The 21,096-nt window shown below is 37.4% G+C and overlaps 2 protein-coding genes across 2 annotated transcripts; both read left to right on the forward strand.

Moving 5' to 3' along the window:
• Positions 1-994: 994 nt before the first annotated feature.
• Positions 995-16,157, forward strand: LOC116288155 (uncharacterized). The gene is made up of 10 exons (XM_089024352.1): positions 995-1,636; positions 6,026-6,108; positions 6,449-6,637; positions 7,069-7,152; positions 7,275-7,769; positions 8,593-8,770; positions 10,451-11,011; positions 12,878-12,936; positions 13,969-14,271; positions 15,251-16,157. Exons 1-10 carry the CDS (start codon positions 1,141-1,143, stop codon positions 15,431-15,433), a joined length of 2,631 nt encoding a protein of 876 aa, XP_088880478.1. The 5' UTR covers positions 995-1,140; the 3' UTR covers positions 15,434-16,157.
• Positions 16,158-16,893: 736 nt separating this feature from the next.
• On the forward strand, positions 16,894-19,638 carry LOC116288157 (uncharacterized). Its single transcript, XM_089024147.1, has 3 exons — positions 16,894-17,212; positions 18,264-18,413; positions 19,125-19,638. Exons 1-3 carry the CDS (start codon positions 16,934-16,936, stop codon positions 19,404-19,406), a joined length of 711 nt encoding a protein of 236 aa, XP_088880273.1. The 5' UTR covers positions 16,894-16,933; the 3' UTR covers positions 19,407-19,638.
• The last annotated feature ends 1,458 nt before the right edge of the window (positions 19,639-21,096 follow it).

Consider the following 21,096-nt stretch of genomic DNA (forward strand, 5'->3'; position numbering starts at 1 on the left):
GAATGTTTGAGTATGCTATCTTTATTTGATGTTCTATTTCTTCTTTGTATGATTTTTAAACTTTTACCAGCTTTTGTCAATGGCGGTTCATTGTGTACTTTAACAAAACGAAATTTACTTTCCTATTGAGGCTTGGTTTTGTGGCTTTTCGTGACTGCGGTCCGCGCCATGCCAAGGTTGGTAAGACAGTCCATCCTTTCGTCCACTCTCTTCACAGCACCAAACAGAAACCTTCATAAGAATGTTGAGAAGTACTAACTCGATATCTGCTTTATCTAATTCTATTCTTTGTAAATTTGGTACAATTTCAACTCTTCGGGATGGAGTGCATGGTGCATATAAGAAAAGTACACACCAACAGAGAAATGTCCGAACAATTTAAATATTTACCGCAGGTATTTTAGAAATTTCTTATCAACCGTTGCAGTTTAGATGCCAATTGATTAAAACCGATTAAAAATCTTGAAGTTTCTTTCTGTGGTTATGGTTAAAGTTAATCAAAATTCATTCATCTTAAGACTCCGATAAAACTAATTCCCCTTACAATTCCTTATTTCTGAGGGCCATCGCAGTCAATCATTGATGCTATTTAGTCTTGGAATCACTAAGAAAGAAATTCACGGGCTTTCGTCCCTACTAGACACTGTGGAGTCTTTTGATCTTTCAGCTAAATTTTACCTCTCAAAGGGCGGTCGCAACTGAGAACTTCGGGTGGGCAAGCAGATTATGATCTTCAAGTGGCATAAAGACGTTTCTTCTCAAACAACACGTGTTTACAAAACATTTCATTTTATTCCATGACCACAGATTTCATCGAAAGACTTTTACTTGAAATAAACATTTGAGGGTTTGAGATTCAGTTCAAATTTGCCCAGAGCGTAGGTCGTGTACTAACTTGATTTTACTGGATATCTAGAAAGCCTTTACCTTTTTCGGCCACTCTCAGCATGATCACGTGGTGGATGAGCCCATATGAGAGCCGTGCAATTTCCGGATTTTTGTAAACAAATCTTCCGCCAGTTCAACCAGTGCACCACGTTTCCACTGAGGGACAATTTTACTTTGTATAATTTCTCAATTCTAGAAAATCAAACAACAGGTTTTTTCGTGTTCATTAATCATAATATAAAGTCTACTGACATGAGTCGAGATCCTCTTCACAGGAATCAGTTTGGGGGTCGTGTTGAACCAATTTTATTCGAGTCTATGAGCAGCTCAAAGAAACGGGGCTCCCAAGAACCCAAAACTAAACATTCTATTCAAATGGCTAGCCGTTCAACAGCGTTATTATCCAATGCCTTTATTGAACTTTCTCAAACGAGGGATAATCTAGAATGTATCCGTGAAGATGACGGAGGCCACGCATCGCAACAGCCTACAACAGCAGATTTATTTACAGTCCCCACGAATCGACAGAAAAGTCGAAACCATTCGCCTGTGAGTAGCGACTCTAGGTGGGGGTTGGTAGACGACGAAAGCCAATCTGGCCATGAAGATAAAAAAATGTACAAGAAAATATGTGTGATGATCTCAGTGGTTTGTTTCATATCTATTGGCGGGTTATTGTTGACTGCTCTCATGTTGGTTGGATTTATTAGTTCGCCTTCAGGATGTACGTGTTCTACTAGTAATCAAGGTAGGTATACGATCAAACCTCTTTAAAGCCCCGTTTACACTGCGATTTTTGCTGCGATTTTTGTGGCAATTTTCGGAAATATGAAATCTTTTGTCTCATCCTTCAAAAGAGACATTCGTCTAGGAAAATCTTGGTATCCTGTAAAAAAACTTTACCGTAAATTCTTTACCATTATTCATTATGGACAAAATCGCAAAAAAAAAAAAAAAAAAAAAAAAAAAAAAAAAATCGCAAAAAAATCGCTAGTGTAAACATGGCTTACGATTTCCTTCCATCCTTTCAATTGTTTGAAAAATCTCTACAATATTAATATCATTTTTCAAGTGCGTAGAAAGGAAAAAGGAATGTTAGTAGTACCTCCAAGCGTTTATTTTGTTCAGTAATAGGATCTGTTGAATTGAGTAAATGTGCAAGTGCATTTATTAATCCGTATTTCCTCGCATCCTGATTTAAAGTCTTATGACGATAACTCAAATCAATCGCTTCTATGTTTACTTATAGATTACTCCTTTCGGAATTCTTAGTTTTGCGTCAGTCCCTGTTAGCTTTACTAGAAACTATTTCACAAAAAATGTTCAGGGATCAAGTCATGTGATACTTATAAACCTCTCGAGCTTGGACCTGGTAAATGTTCTCTTCTAGTGCGAATCATGAATACTATCCGATACTTAGATATGAAAATACTTTTTTAAACGGGTTTCAAATACTGGTATGTGGTCACTATATGCCCGGCTTTATAACACAGTAAGAATCGGATCAATGTTTTGGTTGATGCCTCTAACCTCGTTCAATTATTCACAATTCGGATCCAAGTTCTTGGGAGCGATAAATAGGTTCTATAGCAGATCGGTAGTGTAATGTGGTGTCCCGTAACTATAGTCATCGATAAATGAAATCGTTATCATTTAGTTACACGAGCTCTTAAAAGATCAGTCGTAAGGTAAGATCAGTGTACTTCAATGTTGACTCTCTATGACCTTCCAAAGTAGCCTTTTCTTTTGATATCTACTCGTATTTTGCTTTTACGTGCAAGGGTTAAGCTCGAGAATTCAACAACCACGTCAGTATTCTATGGTGTGTGTGGATGGAATCAGATTTCTCCAGAATGATATACCACCAACGTGGCTTTATCACATATTACGGTTTAGTCTGTACACCCAGTTGTTGAAATGTTTAACAGGGGTGGATCTGTTGTAATCCATATGAAGTACACAATAAAGTACACATAAATATACAGTCTTCATTTTAAAGCACGGGTGGCGTAGCGCGGGTAAGATTGCTCGCCTCTCACCAACGCGACACAGGATGGCTTTCCCGACTCGGCGTCGTAAGTGAATAGAGTTGCTTGTAGGTTCCTTCCTGTGCCTCGAGGGTTTTTCTCTGAGTTCTCTAGTTTTTCCTCCCTCGGCAAATGTTAAATCAACCAATGTTAAAATCCCTCTTTTTATATTTTCATTTTCATTTGATTGGATAAGACACAGTTCTTCTCTCCTCGGATAATAAACAGCGGTACGTGAAGTAAAACAAACAGTGTTTACTTTGTGTGGAAACAGCTACCGAGCAGAATAAACATTTCAGTTTCCGTCGATACACGATATGTACTCTAGTTCTAACACGCATTCAAGATCTTTCAGCCATACATACAATAGGTATTCAATAATAGACACATTCCCGGATCAATTAACAATATAAAATATATTTCACTATCGACACACATCTGATTTAATTTTTTATGAATGCAACTCTTTCCCAGTTTCGATTACCATTTTTTGAGCGAATAATCTAATAACTTAACAAATGACTCCCCATCGATGGTGGAACGAATGACTACCTATCGGGCAAGGGGTATCGCCTGAGGGGGGTTTCAGCTTGATCTGTTATATGCTCACGGAATCAAATAATTGTTAGATACGTTTTGTATTTGTACAGGAAATCGCATGATCTCGAGTACAATTCGGAATTTATAGGTACGAGTTATGTTTTGAAAGTTTTCAAAATTGGAATATCCTTTAGGCGAGTTTGATTTGAGACCTTTTAAAACATCACGAGTATCTATGAATTTTGAATTGTACGAGAAGATTGTGGGATTTTTTTTAATGATACACTCAACAAAACTTAGAAGCTTAATAGGAACTCTACAGAGTACAATTTAGGAATTAATGTACTCGTCTTGTCCAATCAGAATCGAGTAATTTTCTAGAGTGTATTATAAAACTTTCAAAATTATTGCTTATGCGTAAGTATGCAGAAAAAGAAAAACGTATGCAGTCTAGATGTGTATCAACTTGTAGTATATTTGGTGGTGTATGCAAGATACGACGCATGCGCCGTAGATCCTTTCTTCTTTACACTGACATTAGTATTGCTAATGCCATGCGTGCCTTGCCAAGTTAAATTCTGACCTCACCAGCATCTTTATCCAGCCATAATTCATCATATTGATACTCAGGAATGTCATTAAATATATCGTGATAGTTCCCTAATTTTCCTCGGTCACTGACGGCGCTGCCGTCAAAGAGACAGCGAGAGACAAGAACATTCGAAATATAAAAGCATCGCCGCTCGAGGAAAGCGTTTTACGAAAAAAAGGTTTTTGGTTGCATAAGGTTAGGTATCCAGGGTGGTTAGAGATCAGGTGAACAGATATTATAGTGATTTTACCTGATTTTCTCACTACGCAGGCTTGCCCTGAGTATCAGGCCTTGGCAGGGTGCCTGCGGATGAGATGGGGACCTGTGAAAGAGCCTGATACTCAGGTGACGCAGGCTAGTTGTTACTCATCCCGCGCGTGAAAGAAAATTACTTGGTAGACCTGGTAAACTGGGGTGCTTACAATTTACCCGGAAAAACCGGAAATTCCAAATATGGTATCAAAACTGATTTGCATATCCGCCACCCGGTTAGCTGAGTTGGTAAGAGCGTCGATCTGTTTTGCGGGAGGTCGTGGTTCAAGCCTCGGCCGGACCAACACTCAGGGTCTTAAAATAACTGAGGAGAAGGTGCTGCCTTTGTAATTACATCTGCAGATGTTTAGACCTTCAAGTCTTCTCGGACAAGGACTTAAAACCGTAGGCCCTGTCTCCCAACCCTTCCTAACCTACAGTAAATGGGGGACATAAAAGAACCTGTTGAATTATTCGTGTAAGAGTAGGGGATTGTCTCCCGGTTCAACAGCCTATCCCAATCTGGAGGCATAACACTGATGTACTAACAAATTACTCATGATTGTAAGCTGCACGGCTGCTAAAAGCGCCTTAATATGCAGCCCGTAAAGTCCTCCACTGCAATGTAAAGCGCACTGAGACAATGTGAATATGCGCTATATAAGAACCCCATTATCATTATTATTATTTATCTTATTATTTCGGAGCATGGTTAAAGTGTTACACGTTTCAACCTGTTCTAAGTTTGTCAGGTGAAAGCATATCACTTATAAGTTCTGTGTAATTGACTAATAAGGATGATTTTTTCCCTTCGGCTTCGAATTGAGCTGATCCTCGCAGTATATGAAGCAACTTATGGAGCTGCAAATTGAAAGACTCAGAAAAAATTCTGAGTCTAGGACGGGATTTGAACCCGTGCCCTGGCGATTCCATCTGTCTACTCATGTTTAGACCAAACAGTAATGACGCAATTGCGGGACCTGAATGTCAATGTCATGGTCAGTCCAGTCCTGGAAATCTATTTTTAAAGTAATTATCATCCCATTCGTGTTCATTATCCAATGCCAGAGATTTGCATGCTCATCTGTAACAACATTTCATGTTTAACCCCCATGGTTGGAAATGTAGCCTTTTAAGTCATACAATTACTTTTTTCTCCTCGCATCAAAATAATTGAAAAAAATATTGTTTTACATCATAACCAAGGTCTGAAATAGAAAATCTTTGTTAAAATATATAAAGGATTCGGTTTCTAAATTGAATTTTTTGCTGTAGAGTCATTAGGAAAGTATCCGCCCCCCCCCCCCCCCCCCCCTCCGGGGAAACTATTAACCCTCCCTGCATAGCAAGATATCACTGACGACCTACCGCATACAAAATTTATAGATATCAAGTATTACTAGCTCTTCTTAGCCACACGCATGACTGTCTCACTAGTGCTGCCTTCCTTAACTGTTTTCCTGTTTAATTTATTTGTTGGAGCTCATCCGGGCAAGCTGGCGTTGGACTTTTCGTTAGTGGGTTGCAACCAAAGACATTTGCATCACTCGCGCATCGTTCACGTGTGGCTATTTTATGTATGATTAATTACTTGTACCTCAATTTGCTGTTTTTATTTTACCCAGCTTGAGCCCTAGGAAAGTGTTCACAGCATCTTTCCCCATGTATACGCGTAGACCTTATATGGATGCATGTTCCAATGTTTACGATTCCTTATACTTTTCAGTACCTCGCCAATCAGAGCTTCAGAAACAAGTCAAAGAAATGGATCAGATGGAAAGAAATGTGTCAGAGATATTAAACACAATGGTATGATAACCATCAGCGTGCTGTTACTGAGGGAACCCATGCTCAATGCTGGTTTGGGCTGCCTGTGTGTCTTTATGAATGCAAATAAATAAATGACACTTGACAGTAATACAACTAATAAACTCGTGGTCCTCTTTTATCGTATCTAATTGTTTAGTAAGGGAACCGCCATTAACTAGCCACTTGAAGGACTAAGTTACTGTCTCAGTAATTTTAAGACCCTGATTGTTCAATCCTTTAATCATTTTGACTTGATAACGTCCCTTTTTCAAAAGTAACAAGGATATAATAATCTTCACCTTGATAAATCCATATCAAATGCCGTTTTATTATCTTTCAGAGAAAACAAAACGAAGAATTACAAAGACTGTGGATTCTCCTCAAAAGTACAAGAGAAGAACTTCAACACATGAAACCGACGACTGAGACACCTGTATCAATGACAACAGAAGAGACAAAACCAACACAGTCCAGCAGCTTGAACACGACTAATATGACCAGCAGTGTCACCCCTAGCAACACACCTTTCGTAAGATCTCTTTTCTGGTCATTAGATTCGCATTCATGTTGCTTGTTGTAATAGTCTGAAAATAGTCTTTTTTTTACTAAAATCGATATTCGAAATCAAAAGCAATTTCATTTATTGAAGAAATAGGAAACGCGTGCGCGTACTGTGTCCAGTTATAAAGCACTTGGGGATTAGAAGAACAAGAGAGACGTGTAGGAGAAGCACGACGCGTAGTGGAGTGCTTCTCGACACTCCTCGAGTGTTCTGCCAATCCCCAAGTGCTTTATTGCTGCAAACAGCACAGCAAGCAAGTTTTTACATTTTTTTAAATAAAATACGTATTACAATCCTGACCTTTATTTTAGATAATGACGCAACTGAAAGTGCGCGCGCGTGCTGTGTGCACTCCCAACTAATCAGTAAAGTGAAGTATTTAAAAAAAATTTTCCCAGGTTGATCCAATACAAATATCTCTGACGCAACTTTGGGAAGCTCACAATGAGTCAGTTCAAGAGATAACGAAACTCAATTTCGAGGTAATTTAAAAGATCGGATTATAATTATCAATTTATCTAAGAACTGATTTGTTAGCAGTGTGACCACGAACTCTTTAAATTCTTATCTTTCTTGCTTATTAATATGGAAATTTGTATTTCAGGTCCGAAAGATAAGTCTCATCCCGGGCCCTATAGGGCCTACTGGAAGAAAAGGTCCTATAGGACCCCCTGGAAAACTTGGCCCGAATGGACGCCCAGGGAAAAATGGAGCTCGAGGACCTGTTGGACCTCAAGGACCAATGGGCCTTCGAGGGTACAACGGTACGAGAGGCCCTACTGGCAACCAAGGCCCACCTGGTCCACAAGGACCAAAAGGAAATCAAGGCCCAGATGGTCCTCAAGGACCAGTGGGACCTAGGGGATACAATGGCTCTAGGGGCCCACCTGGAAAACCAGGAGTGACTGGTCCACGAGGGAATCCAGGAAACACCGGATCAAGGGGACCCCAAGGACCCCAGGGATCACAAGGACCTGCAGGACCCCCGGGACCACGTGGTGCAGGGAACTTTAGTCAGTGTGTCTACAAAAGAGCTGATAGCAGTGGTACTCGGAAAGGGAACAATGCACATAATAGTGTATTAGTAGCTGAACCAGCTGTAAGTCAAACATTAACTTTGAGCAAAACGCGTCCACACATAAGTATTTGATACTTTTCCTTTGTCAAAATAGACTTAATTGGTCTTGGTGCAATGTTTTCAGACCACGTGTCATTCCCAAAAGTATTCCTGTTTTGTTGAAGGTTAAATTGTGTAGACACTTGAATTCATTCACACAACTCATTCAAAATTATATCTCATTTTCTATGGAACGACACGTGGTCTGAAATTGGTAAACATGTACTGCTTCCTTTGCTTGAGATACATCAAGAGAATATGAACTAAGAGAAGGAATCCTACCTATATAGCCTTGTAACCATCATGTGCACAGTTTGATGCTATTTTTAGTTTGGAGATATTTTGAGCGAAGAACCTGATTGGTTGATTTCTTGAGGGTAGACGGCTTCCAGTCTTGCAGTAAACAAACCCTGTGTTTTTGTTGTGGACGTAGAGAGATATGGCGCTTTTCGTGTCCTAAAACGAGGCATTAAAGGGAAGCATGATTATCGCGCGGGCATGGTAACGAGTTAAAAATAGCATCAATGATTCTAAAAATAGCATCAAAGTGTGCACATGATGGGGCACGGGGGTTCCTTCTCTTAGTTCATTTTCTCTTGGATACTGCATGCATGTATCGTTACCGTTATTCGTCTTCTTACAAAAGAAGGGAAGAAAGAAAGAAAGAAAGAAAGAAAGAGAGAGAGAGAGAGAGAGAGAGAGAGAGAAAGAAAGAAAGAAAGAAAGGAAGAAAGAAAGAAAGAAAGAAATCATAATGAATTTACGTGTTTTGCTCTTTGCTACATCTTATTTGTTTTCCATGCAGGGTCGCAGAATCATCGGTACTGTCTGCTCAACCAATAACGCTCAAGAGACCATGCTTGAAAGCGTACTACGATCAGGACAAAGAAAATACGTCTGCTCATGTCGAGGGTTGTCAAATCATTTCAACAGATGGGATAGTCAAATGTATTGTTATTTACATTACTGGGAGTGCCCTCTAAGCACTTAACAAAACGAAGCGATCGATTATATAAATAACCGCTGATCCGCACATTATTATTTATAGTATTTACTATTGCTCGATCACTTGTCAGAAAACAATGACGGATTCCAAATGAATGACAGCAGAAATGATAAAAAGCGATTGGATTTAGACATATTAATTAGTTTATTATTTTTAGACGAAACTATTTCATATTATTCAATAATATTATTATTTATACCCTTAATCGCTGCAGACATTCGAGCATTCAACGTAACAAGACCTTTAAATTTAAAGAATTCGACAACAAGCTCGTTGCTTTTGATATTCACATTAGTATCAACTGCATGTTTAGTGACCCTCTTTGTTCATATTTGGATAGTCTTTTTTTGTAAGACGAAGAAAGGTTTGATATCTTTCTAAATTCTCTTGAAAGACGCACAGACTTACTCTGCAAAGTTGAAATATTCAATAAATATAAGACTTGGAATAAGCTTGCTTTTCCATTCACTTCATAAGCAAAAGCGATCGATCGTGAATACTAAAAAAGAAATTATACTCTAAGGAATGTACGCTACAATTATTTGTAAATATATCAATTACTTTTATCTTCTTTTTTTGTTGTTGTTGTTGTAAATTTCGTGTAAATATTTTAAGATAGTTTGGAAAATAAAGATTGATTACTATTTATTTTAACTTTGTTTATTAATTAATTTATTTATTTATCTAACTTTATACACGTTCGATGATCTTCATATCTGATATGTATGGAGTCCCACAGTGATCAGTTCTCGGACCAGTAATGTTTTCACCATATTTTGCTCCATTATTTTTCTAACTTGCCTCCAGTTCAATATACGAAGGGGGGGGATGATAGAAATATAGATACATGTTCTGAGGCAGGGGAACCGCAACAGCTAAAACCAATTACTACGGACCCTTATCAAAATAATAAAGTCAGTGTCCTGTCAATACATTTAGGAGCAGCACGTTAAAGAACTAAGGAGACAACGAGCAGAATTACATTTTCAAGTGATTGATTCCATGGGCTGTACGAGCACTAAAGAACTGATCATGAGATGTAGTAGAGAATGTCTGCGTAGCACTGGCATAGACTGTATGCTGTATGCTGTATGCCGATGACAGCTTTAGGAGAGTCAAGCAACACTATATTGAAACATTGAAAATCGATAGCAGATTGCCTGGAAATCAAAATCCCACAATTCATTGCGCATCACGATGAGATCACGCACGTGACGTACACACTACTTTTACTTAGACGCCAGCTACTCTCATTAATAATTAAGTGTGCACAGTTCTGTTGACTTAAGCACTGACCTCAGTAAACCCAATAAATGTACAACCTTGTCGTATGTCAGAACATTGACAACAAACCATCTACAAAAAAACAAGGGCAACCCTGAACGAGATGATGTCTGGGCTATGACGTCACTGGGATCTATTCCAGTTTTTTTCAAAGATAAATACTCTATATTCTAGAACAATAGCAAAGATTTATCAAACGTGATTAAAGAAAATTTATGAAAAGAAAAATAGGAAGCAAACTGAGAATCATGACAATAAAACTGTAATGTTTTGAATAATACTACAATAGACTAAATAATCATGTAACCTTTAAACATGTCAAAAAAATATGAAAAAAAAAAAAAGATCCAGAAGATCCAATTACGTAATTAAAAAACCAGAATAGTGACAGGACGCTTGGTATCAGTCGGGAATACAACCTTCAGTCAAGTATTTGTCAGATTTTCGTTCATATCTGTTGACTGTGCAGCATTCGTTATGGCATCGAAGACAGTCAGGAAGAAAATAAAAGTCGAACCGAAAAGAAAGACGTCTATCATTGAAAAACTGTCGCCTTCAAAGCATCAAGAATCCTCTGAGGTGTCACTTTCAACTTATTACTTGGATATTGTAGATCCACCAGTCGACCCAATACAACACCCGGAAATAGACGAAAGAAAGATTGCTCGTAGTTCTGCCGGCGATTCTACAGACGAAAAAAACAGCAACCCTGGACAAGTTAAAGATTTTGTTACCAGACATCCACCAGAGGCGACCTCCAAGGAAAGAAGTTGTCGTTTACTGGAAGGAAGTTGTCTTCATGTTATGTTGTTGTACGTAATGACGTTGGTATCCCTTACGACACTGGTGTTCATGGTTCTTTTCATGTTTGGCATGGTACGATTTTCAAGTGGGGGTTGTAAGTGCTCAACTCAAGGGGATTATAGCTCTAACGGTATGTGAACTATTTCATGAAGTTAGACAGGCTTTGAAGGGTTGAATAGACTTCACACGTCTTGTTGGAAGGCTGTGTGATACAGTCAAAATATTTCATCTCATAAATTGATGTTTTTCCAATTCATAGAGTTTGACACAAAAGATGACATCTGAGTACCGAACAATTATTTATAAGGAAGAAGCAAAGTTTTCGGTCGGGGCTTAATTAAAGTTAAGATAAAAGCAACACCAGTGTTTGTAGGAGGTGAATGGGATCTATCCTTGCCATAATCTTATCTTTCTTTATTTAGTTAAGTGATCAGCAGTTGTTGCGAATCAAAGCAAGCCTGTTGCACGATACAGGCTTTTATATTTTAGTTGGGAATGATAAATAGTAAAACTAGACGATGTTTACAGAATCAAGAAGTTTGATACACGTAAAATTCGATCAAGTTCAACTTTGACAAAAAGGGAAAAAAATAAAAAGCATATAAATATTTATAGCTTATTGAGGCAGGACAATGGTTACTGTAGAACATAAGGGACGATCCATACCAGAGGGTGGTGGTGGTGGTGAGGGAAAGGAGGGATCAAATAATCAATCAATCAATCAATCAATCAATCAATCAATCAATCAATCAACTTTATTTATCTACGGTAGACGGCTCAGCAAACTGATTTTCAGACTTGCTGTGCTAAGATGTGCACTACAACTCGATCGGAGCTTTTCTTTATGCTATTTAGAAAAACAAAGAAACAAACCAAGTAATTTTTTCCCCCAAACGTCAGTACATTTGTGCGGGAATCCAAGGACAATGTATGATCTTTTTGGTGACCGTAACACAATCCAACACTATTTATACCACGTGACAGCTAGCGCCGAAGGGGTGAATTCAGGGAGGAAATTGCTATTACTTTTTTTCTTGTCATGGCTGCCATCATCTGATGGTGCAAAGCCTCTATAGGTCAGAATAAAGAAAATGTCATCTTTTTCAACCCTCCTTCCCCATTATTCCTGCCAATCTTTTCGTGAACCCCTGTTTATTCACAGGTAGCCCATGCTAGGTTCCTGTGGTGTCCTGTTGTTAGGGGATGTATGGCGATACTTAAAAACTCAATAAAATCGTCAAAATGTGAAATAAAGCTAAGAACTCTTAACTGACCTTTGAAAAGTAGTACCTCTTTCGCCCTGTGTACTTAGATTTTGGATTTAATCAGATTTAACGTTTTTTCCTCCACCGTTAAGAGGGAGACGGTGACTAGCTATCTCCTCTCTCCTATTCATATAACTCATCAATAATCTACCCCCCTTTTCAGAGTCACTAAAATTTCTAGGCCCCCTCTATTTTCCATTTCTGTCCAATGGCGCTTTACAAATTACAATTAAACACTAAAAATATGCGGTAAAATAGTTAAGAGTTATATCAAGATGTTGAAATATATATACATTAAAATTTGTTTTCCTAGTTAGACCCAGCCTTAACACCGAGTCCCACATGCGCCGAATCCAACGCAAACGAGCGACGATTGGAGTTCATTTGCATTAGATCCGGCACATGCGGAACGCGGTGCCCAGGCCAGGCCTTGATGACATGATATTAAAATGTAATTTATACTAATTTATATCAAAAGAAATTAATAAAGCTACTAATATGAATAATTTGCTAATTTAAATAATAGAATCAATTAAATAAAATAAAAATTAACTGATCATGATTAAGAATTCGACAAGAAAACTGTCTAGGTATACAAAGAGAAATGACTGCCATGCCGGCAAGGTCGCGGAAATGTAAAGCATCCATAACATTCGGGCAGTATTGGTCTCTTGACTGTCCCATCATGCCCTTCGTGAGCTAATGATATTTTGAAATTATTTTTCATACAGTATTGAACAGCACTAGACTCCAGATTCTAAGCCAAGCACTTCAAAATATGTCTGCTAAGGTAATATTTGCATCACTACTTAATAGCGTTGATTAAGTGAATATTTCTCGCCTTAACTTACCTGATGAACAACTAGCGTCTACTGACACAGGAGACGAAAAGAAAAGAATGATTGCTATTTTAGGTCATTGTATGAATACCTTGGGGTTTATGTTTATATTTTAAAAGCACGAAAGGGTATACGTGATTTCATTGTTCGATAATGACTTCCAGGTTTAGTACGAAGTATTAGTAATGATGATGATGATGATGATGATGATGATGATGATGATGATGATGATGATGATGATAATGATATTTTTATTTTATTTCATTTTATTTCTTTTAAAAAAATAATCAGTAAACTTTATTGACAATAATAATTTTTCAAGATACAATCAGTAATAATGATATTACTTCTACATTAATTTCTCACTAAAAAGAATCAATTGTATTTGGTATCTATATAGATATATACGACGTATAGATTATCTCTTCATATATCCTACAATAAAAAATATATCTATTTATAATAATAATAAAAAAATTAAAAAAAAAGAGAAAAAGAAAAACTGTTATAAAATATACTATAATAAAAATATATCTACTAATGTATAACCATAAAATCTATTTAGTAAAAATTAATCCTAATAATATATGTAGAAAAAATAATAATAATAATAATAATTTAATTATAGTGCATTCCATATTTCAAAGTCCTTAGAATCCATATACATCCCCCACCATCCCAAGACGACAACTAATGATTGGTCACTGACATATTTTTTACATATTCCTGTTTATGATGAAATTGTTTGATGCAAAGAAATATACTAAGTAAAAGCCATGGGGCGTTCAGTAGACATGATGATTTACTGAAAGAAATATTATTTTGAAACTGAACATTTTTACTGTTTTATTTATTTCTTCTCAGAATCAAACCTTCTTTATATTTATATATACTCAAGGGAATGACCCGTCATTAAACATGGTGAAATGGATCGGGTCTATTCTAAAATTTTAAGATTATTAACAATTATATTTTTTAACTAGATTTCAGAATTAGAATCCAAGGTAAGAGCTGCTGGCAACAATGAGACTAGAGGCCGTGGACCACCGGGTCCAAAGGGTCCCCCGGGAATTCCTGGTCCCCCTGGACTTCCTGGTCCCCCTGGACTTACTGGTCCCCCGGGACTTCCTGGTCCCCCTGGAGTGGCTGGATCCCCTGGAGTCACAGGCCCTGCTGGTCCTCAAGGAGGTGGTAACTTGACACTGTGTCAGTACAAGATGATTACAAGTTCGGGAGTGAGACCAGGACCAAGAGCAGACTGTGATGTATCAACTTTTGAACAAAACGTAAGAGCTATGATACCGGCGCGCGCAGTCTATCACAGTCTATCAGGAATTAAACCCCTGCGACGAGTTACATAACCTAAAGCAGTGGGGGATGATTGGGGGTGTGTGTTTGGGGAAGCATATGGTTGGGCAACATCTTAGTTCCCTCTCTAAAATGTCCTAGTAAAGAATCTAATTTTTTAATACATAAAGGAAAGGTTAATATTTCATAGAGATCGTGATCTGATGGGGAAAGATCGCGGCTACCAATTAAAGCTCATGCTGCCTACAGTACAAAAGCATTGCGGCGGATCCAATGAAGAATGGAAAGTTCAACATACATTCTCGTGGTCGTGAGAGGTGCTATTTAAGTTTCTACATTTTAATCACAAAGAAAATCCTTGGTAGAATAGGGGGTGGGGTACTAAATGAACCTTCCCTATTCACGGTGGTCACACTAGTATGCATGTATTAGAAGTCATAGACTAGCATAATTAACTAGACTTCAGTTCAAACCTGCAAAGTTCGAACGTTGATCCAGTGTGCACTTCTTATATTCTAGTAATGTCTTGATTCCCTTCCTCACCTGCTCAGTGTTCTTTTTGGCCAGTTTCAAGAGAATATTCTCTTGGCCAGTTTTCATAATTCTCATCTCACCTCTCTTGCGTTGTTCTAGATCTCCCTTCCTCAGTATTTCTCAATCAATAGTGTAGTGGGACTGCAGTAAATCAGGGCCCATCCATGGATGGTGAAGAAGGTGGCTAGCCACCCCCCCCCCCTCCCCCATTGCTCAAATTTTTAAGAATTATTCTTAGTAAGCCACCCCTCTTTTCCTCACATTCCTGATAGTAAAACCTTCGTAGTAACAGTCATCCCCTACCCTAACTTCTAAAGTTCGTTGATCCGCCTCTGTAAATAGAATATTATGTGGCACACATTCATAAAGACAGTTTTTTTGATGGTTTTGGAGTAAAATTATTTGGTTTGATTCTGTCAACAGGACAAGAAAATTCTAGGAGTCACGTGTTCAACCAACGGCGCTGCTCAGTACGTCCTGACGAGTGCAAGACTGGGCACAATGCGCACCTTCAAGTGTCACTGCAAGGGAAATTCCAGTCTCTTTATTCCAGCTAATCTGGTCCATTGCTACATACATTACTGGGAGTGTCCACTGATTTCCTAAGCTGTAAGATTGCAAGCGGTCTCACTTTTCCTTACGTTCCTTACAGACTCAGTAAAGAAGAGTTTTTTTAGAGAGATTGTAGCGGAGTAGGCGGGGAGAGGGAGAACAGTTCTAATTTTACATCCCATCCTGGGTAACCCAGGGATAAAATTCTGCCACTCGTTTTTTGCTACGAGAACAAATTTTCTGGTAGCGAGAAACAAACGATGTAGTCTTACCCCTGGGTTCCCAAGGAATGCTCCCTTGGCCTACTGGGCTGTAATCTCTCTAAAAACTCGTCTTTACGGAGTCTGAAAGAAAAGTTATACTTTGAGTTTTTTGCGATTCCTTTTCAATAATTTTAAAGAACCTTTCAATGGTCAACAACCAATCTCTCCGAGTCCACAGGAATCCTAAAAACTCGTCTTTACTGAGTCTGTAGGGAAAAGTTGCCCAACTGCTCGCAATCAAAACATGGAAATATAGAGCTGCAAATTACGCACGACTGTACAGGAAAACTATCGACATGTTAAGGACGTCAAGTGCTACAGACGTGAATCCAGCAAGCTGCAAAGTGACTGCTTCAAAGGACGTCGTAAGACTGAGACTGGAGATGAGTCTTTAGTCATAACGGCTGAGCGGTACCCGCATTTACCAAATGATAAAAGACTTTTGTGCCTTGACTCTTCATTTATTAGAAACCTACTCAGATTGACTAAAAGTGTGAAAAGTGTGTGTTTTTTTAAGTTAGGGGGTAGGGTGGGGGCGGGGGGGGGGGGGATGGGGGAGGAAAATAAAATTTGGTATTATACGAATTTCACTGCTGACTACACAAAACGAAAACATACGTTTTCAGAAATGCTATTCCTTTTGTTCTTAGAGTATTAAAAAAAAAAAAAAAAAAAAAAAAAGGGGAATATAATGCTATCCAATCCTGGATCCAAAAAAAAAAAAAAAAGCTCCCCACCCCCTCTCCCCAAATCCGCTCTTCTATAGAGCAATGTATTATATTATAAAGCTAAATTTAGAATGCACATGTTTCGAATATTCGCTTGATCGAGTGAGCGCGAAACTGCATTCTTCTCGAGGGTACACTAGATAACACATAGGAAGTATGAAAACTTCACAGCCAACCAAGGCTTGAAATTTTTATGTGGTTTCAATCACCTTTTCACTCGCTCAAGTGAATTGACACGTGATTGACAGATGTGCATCAGAACTTATACAACACTGAAGTGACAAAAACCGTTCATCTAGAATCGGTACCGTTTTGAAATGAGTTTGTTTCTTTGAAATTAAAAATATGCTTTTTAGGGAACCAATAAATTTTATTTTTCTTTAACTAATAAGTGTTGTTTAAATGTGGATTGGAGTTATGAAATTTGGGTTTTCACGAATAAATAAACAAATGCAAATGAAAGCGCCACAATATATGACGTCATAGTAATCGACTTATGCATATTTTATCAGTTAATATTTACCTTATTAATAACCAGAAGGCGCTCGTTCCAAGAACCTTCCATGATGAAAGTGCTCGTTATTTTGTTGATTTCAGCGGTGCTGCTCGCTACGGAGAGTAGAGAGTATGAACATCACCTTAGTCTCAAATCCAATGTATTTGACGTGTACTGGTCAGCCAATACTACCGATCCGTTCTTTTCAAGATTTTACTTCAAATTCGTTGCAAAGACAACAGGTTGGGCGGCTTTGGGTTGGTCGCAAACTACATCAGGAAGACATATGCAGCAGTACGACATTGCATTAGGAGGAGTGAGAAACGGCAACGAATCATACATCGGGGTAAGGATTTCAAATATAAACCGAGCATTTCATATTTTGATATTAAGTTATGCATGCATTTAACACCGATTCGGCATGGATATAAAGTTCAACCTTTTCCCCTTCACATATTAATTAGTTTATCTCTAATAAGTTATACATTTTTTTACTAAAGCTTAAATTTTGAAAACTAGAGCTATGCTAAGCTATGCTAGCGGTGTACACTTTTGGCTTCTTTATAGTATTAAATCGGATGTGAGTTTGTTAGCATGTAATTAGCTTATAATATATGAGAAACAAGGCATGACTGATGGAATTGAGAGCAACCATATCTTTAAAATACTGTATAACCAGCGAGCACTCAACATTCTTTGACCTAAAAGGAGACTTAACATCTGCTTTTAGGGTATATCTAAATTCCAAGAAGTTTTAAAATTTGGATAGATTGAGGAAAAATTGTAATTAAAAGTATACAGAAAGGTAAATAACTGATATTTAAGCTTAGGCTTGATATACAGCTATCTTTTCCATGATATATATATATATGATAAACTTTGTTTGTTTTTGCAACAGGAAAATTGGCCAATACACTTCCATCAGTCAAATAAATTTACCATACAGTACCTTTATGTTCTCTGATTGGCGGCAGTGTATTGCCCTATTTCCTTGTTGCAACTGTTGTCCCAATCAGGGCGTAGCATGTGTGGTGAAAAGAGTGGTAAAACCAAGATTTCTTATCCTAGATACTCTGCAATTGACTTACAGTAATTGCAGCAGACAAAATTTAACTTGTGGCATATATTTCATAGGAACTAAGACTAATTAAAAGTTATTACTTATGGATAGAAACCTTTTTTGGGTGGTGAAATCTGGCTTTTGGATATGATATTGCTTTCTCGGGTCTATTTAGAATTCCATAACCTTAGTATAACTCATCCATCTCCATATGTTCGCACCCCAGGAAACTGTGTAAGAATTAATACAATCTTTGTCTTTGTGTCATGACAGCGCTTGACAAAATTGCACTTTGAGGACTATTTATTCTAGAACTGCTTGGTTTCTATTATTGCAGGACTACTACTCTTCGGTGCAAAGCAAGCCTGACCGTGATAACTTACAGTCCCTGGTCCTGACCAATGCTACAGAAGCTGATGGATACACTACCATTGAATTCAACCGTGCTGCAAATACATTTGATACAGCTACTGATGTTCCATTAAAAGTAAGTATATTTTAAACAATTATTTGCCGAAGGCAAAGTTAAATTATATAATGGAATGTTTATCAAGCCGAAAGTCTTTGAGCAAATAAATGAGATAGATAAGCCTAATATATATATAAGTGAATAATTGTTTTTAGTATAATTTTTAGACTTTCTGGAAAAAAAAGTTTGTAGTATTAGTTTTACGCTGGCAAACTTTGAAAAACTTCATAAATAATCACCGCTCAAGCAGTGATTATTGTTTCAGAATTTTATTTTTGACAATAACTTCTGGAAACTCCTTTTAGTATTAGATTAAATCTTTTTTTAAAAATTTTTTGAGTTATTTTTGTCAGTTGAAGATCTAAAAATATAAAAAAATATTTTACCAATCAACTATTCACTTGTCACACAAACAACTACATGTTATCAGTTTTAAAGAGTACTACAAGGATTACAAAACAATTTTCTCTTATTTCTCTCACAGTACTAGACAATAATTGAAACAATTTATGATCAATTTTCCCCAACCAGAGTTTTAAATTCTGAAGTATTCTAACTAAATAATTTGTTAAGCTTGTGGGACATTAATTGTAAGTAAGCATATAGTCAGAACCATGAATTGGGGCAATATCTCTTGGGTCATTCATCTTTCATAATTTAGAAACAATATTTGCTCTATGAAAGAGTGAATTTAAAGATTTTCAATTTGTGGATGTTTTCTTACTATAGAATGGCACCAAAATTTGGTTAATGTGGGCAATAGCAAGTACTGATGCGATAGGTCCTTCGCCAGCTCCAACTAACTTCGTCAAGCATAGTGATAGAAATTACACTAGATTTGCCTACAACATGTATACTGGAAAACAGTTTGAAGATAGTACAAGTACTAGTGTACCAAGCTCGTCTACTACAGCAAAACCAAGTGATGCTCCATCCACATCACCTTCTGTTGCAGTTACCATTATATCCTCAGTAATTGTACTTCTCCAACTCGGCACTTTGCTGATGTAACACTAATGTGGAACTGATATCTTGAACAACTTTTTTTCTTTTCATTGTAGATTTTTCATGTACTTGATTAAAAAAAAATTTTTTTTTTAATGGTTAAGGTAATCAATGACATCAATGCACATTAAAGAGAATATTTTATAGCTCCTTGATTTTAATTTTGATACACAAAAAAAAAGATTCGCACTTCGTAATGTAAGTAATCAGAGTCAATAAAGATGCATTCTACAATCCATTCATGGCAGTATTCAGTAATCAGGAACATTTTAATTAATCATCACTTTGACAACCCAGAAAGAGTTAAGACAAGGCTGTCAAGTATGTCATAACTATAACTTTGGTATTGTTGGCCCAAGAGAGGAGATCAGAAGTAGGGGGTTTTCGTTAATGATGTGCGTAAAATGTGCAGTAGCAAGTTTTGTTTAGACATGTACTGTAGTATATATTGTAATAACCAATACTTGTCAAATTTAGCAGGGACAGATCCAGGAATCGGAGAAAGGAAAATCAAACTTGTCGTTACTGGAGGAATTTCACTGCTGACTGCAAAAAAGCTAAAACATAGGAGGTCTAGTTTTCAGAAATGCTATTTCCTTCGTTTTGGGGATATTTTTGGAAAAATGAAAAAGGTAATATAAATAATGCTTTCCAAAATCGGATCCCAAACTAAACTTTGAAGGATTCATTAATTAAGTAATAGCTATTCAAGAAATAAAAAGTGGGGGGGTCACCCCGTGTTAGTAACTTTTGAGCTACATGACGTCACACTTTTTTAGGGTGGTCTATGAGAACATTCAAAACCTGAAAATCCGCAAACGAGAGATGAACTCATATAGCAGGGAAATGTGAAAATGTAGCAGCTAACCTTGCTCAGGTAAAGTTAATTAAATGAATGAATAGATCACTGTTTCACACTACACTCGCTAAAGTACGAAACGGGACCTAACCTAAACATACAATGACTGAGGGAAGACTAAGGCGAGTTAAAAATATCCGCTAAACTCATGGCCCTATTAAATATCATATCGGAGAAATTTTGCACCTAATTTAAACGCCTATATTGTTCCATTTAAACGTTATATCGGGAGTCTAACTATTTCCGGTAATATGCGCAGTGCAGGCTACAAATTTGGCTAAAGCTCACTAAAGCTAAATTGAGATTATTTCGAATTTTTTCGGAATCAGGATATAGGAAATGTATGAAAACAACACATCCAACCTCGTCTTGAATTTTTTTGGTATATTCGAATAGCGCAGCGCAACCGTGACGTCATAAAAACGAAGACAAAGGCGAAATTCGGACAAACAATCTTACAAGTTTACTTTCAGCAGATAATTTTTGCAGCCGATCGCAGTTGATCTTAGTTTACATGGGTTATTATTGTAACTTTAAGTAAAAATGATAAAATCGGTTCGTATAATCCTCGTAGCGGTTAAACAGAATGCAATGTTTGTCCGAATCTTTAAGCTATTTTTAGAATCAGCGCGCTGCGCTATTGACAGGCGGTGATTGACAGATGTGTATCAGCACCAAATCAGCACCGATCATCTAGAATCGGTATATTCCCCTTTTACTCCGACATAGGACTAGCGTCCGTTTTTTTACCTTTTCATGGTGTAAAATCTACCCTTTTATCATTACTGTTTCATTAGAAACACCGACGCAGCTCACACTAGTTTTTAGCTAGTTTCT

The sequence above is a fragment of the Actinia tenebrosa genome, unplaced genomic scaffold, assembly GCF_029948245.1.
Source record: "Actinia tenebrosa isolate PJP-AT-01 unplaced genomic scaffold, QUT_ActTen_1.0 PGA_scaffold8__29_contigs__length_14323225, whole genome shotgun sequence".
Lineage (NCBI taxonomy): Eukaryota > Metazoa > Cnidaria > Anthozoa > Actiniaria > Actiniidae > Actinia > Actinia tenebrosa.

What these genes read in the sequence shown, in the direction of transcription:
- LOC116288155 (XM_089024352.1), top strand. Translation starts at nt 1,141, where the DNA reads ATGAGTCGAGATCCTCTTCACAGGAATCAGTTTGGGGGTCGTGTTGAA. An exon ending in AGGGGATTATAGCTCTAACG is followed by an intron (nt 11,012 to 12,877) that starts GTATGTGAACTA and finishes TTTTTCATACAG; the next exon opens with TATTGAACAGCACTAGACTC. An exon ending in TATCAACTTTTGAACAAAAC is followed by an intron (nt 14,272 to 15,250) that starts GTAAGAGCTATG and finishes TTCTGTCAACAG; the next exon opens with GACAAGAAAATTCTAGGAGT.
- LOC116288157 (XM_089024147.1), top strand. Translation starts at nt 16,934, where the DNA reads ATGATGAAAGTGCTCGTTATTTTGTTGATTTCAGCGGTGCTGCTCGCT. An exon ending in GCAACGAATCATACATCGGG is followed by an intron (nt 17,213 to 18,263) that starts GTAAGGATTTCA and finishes CTATTATTGCAG; the next exon opens with GACTACTACTCTTCGGTGCA. An exon ending in CTACTGATGTTCCATTAAAA is followed by an intron (nt 18,414 to 19,124) that starts GTAAGTATATTT and finishes TTCTTACTATAG; the next exon opens with AATGGCACCAAAATTTGGTT.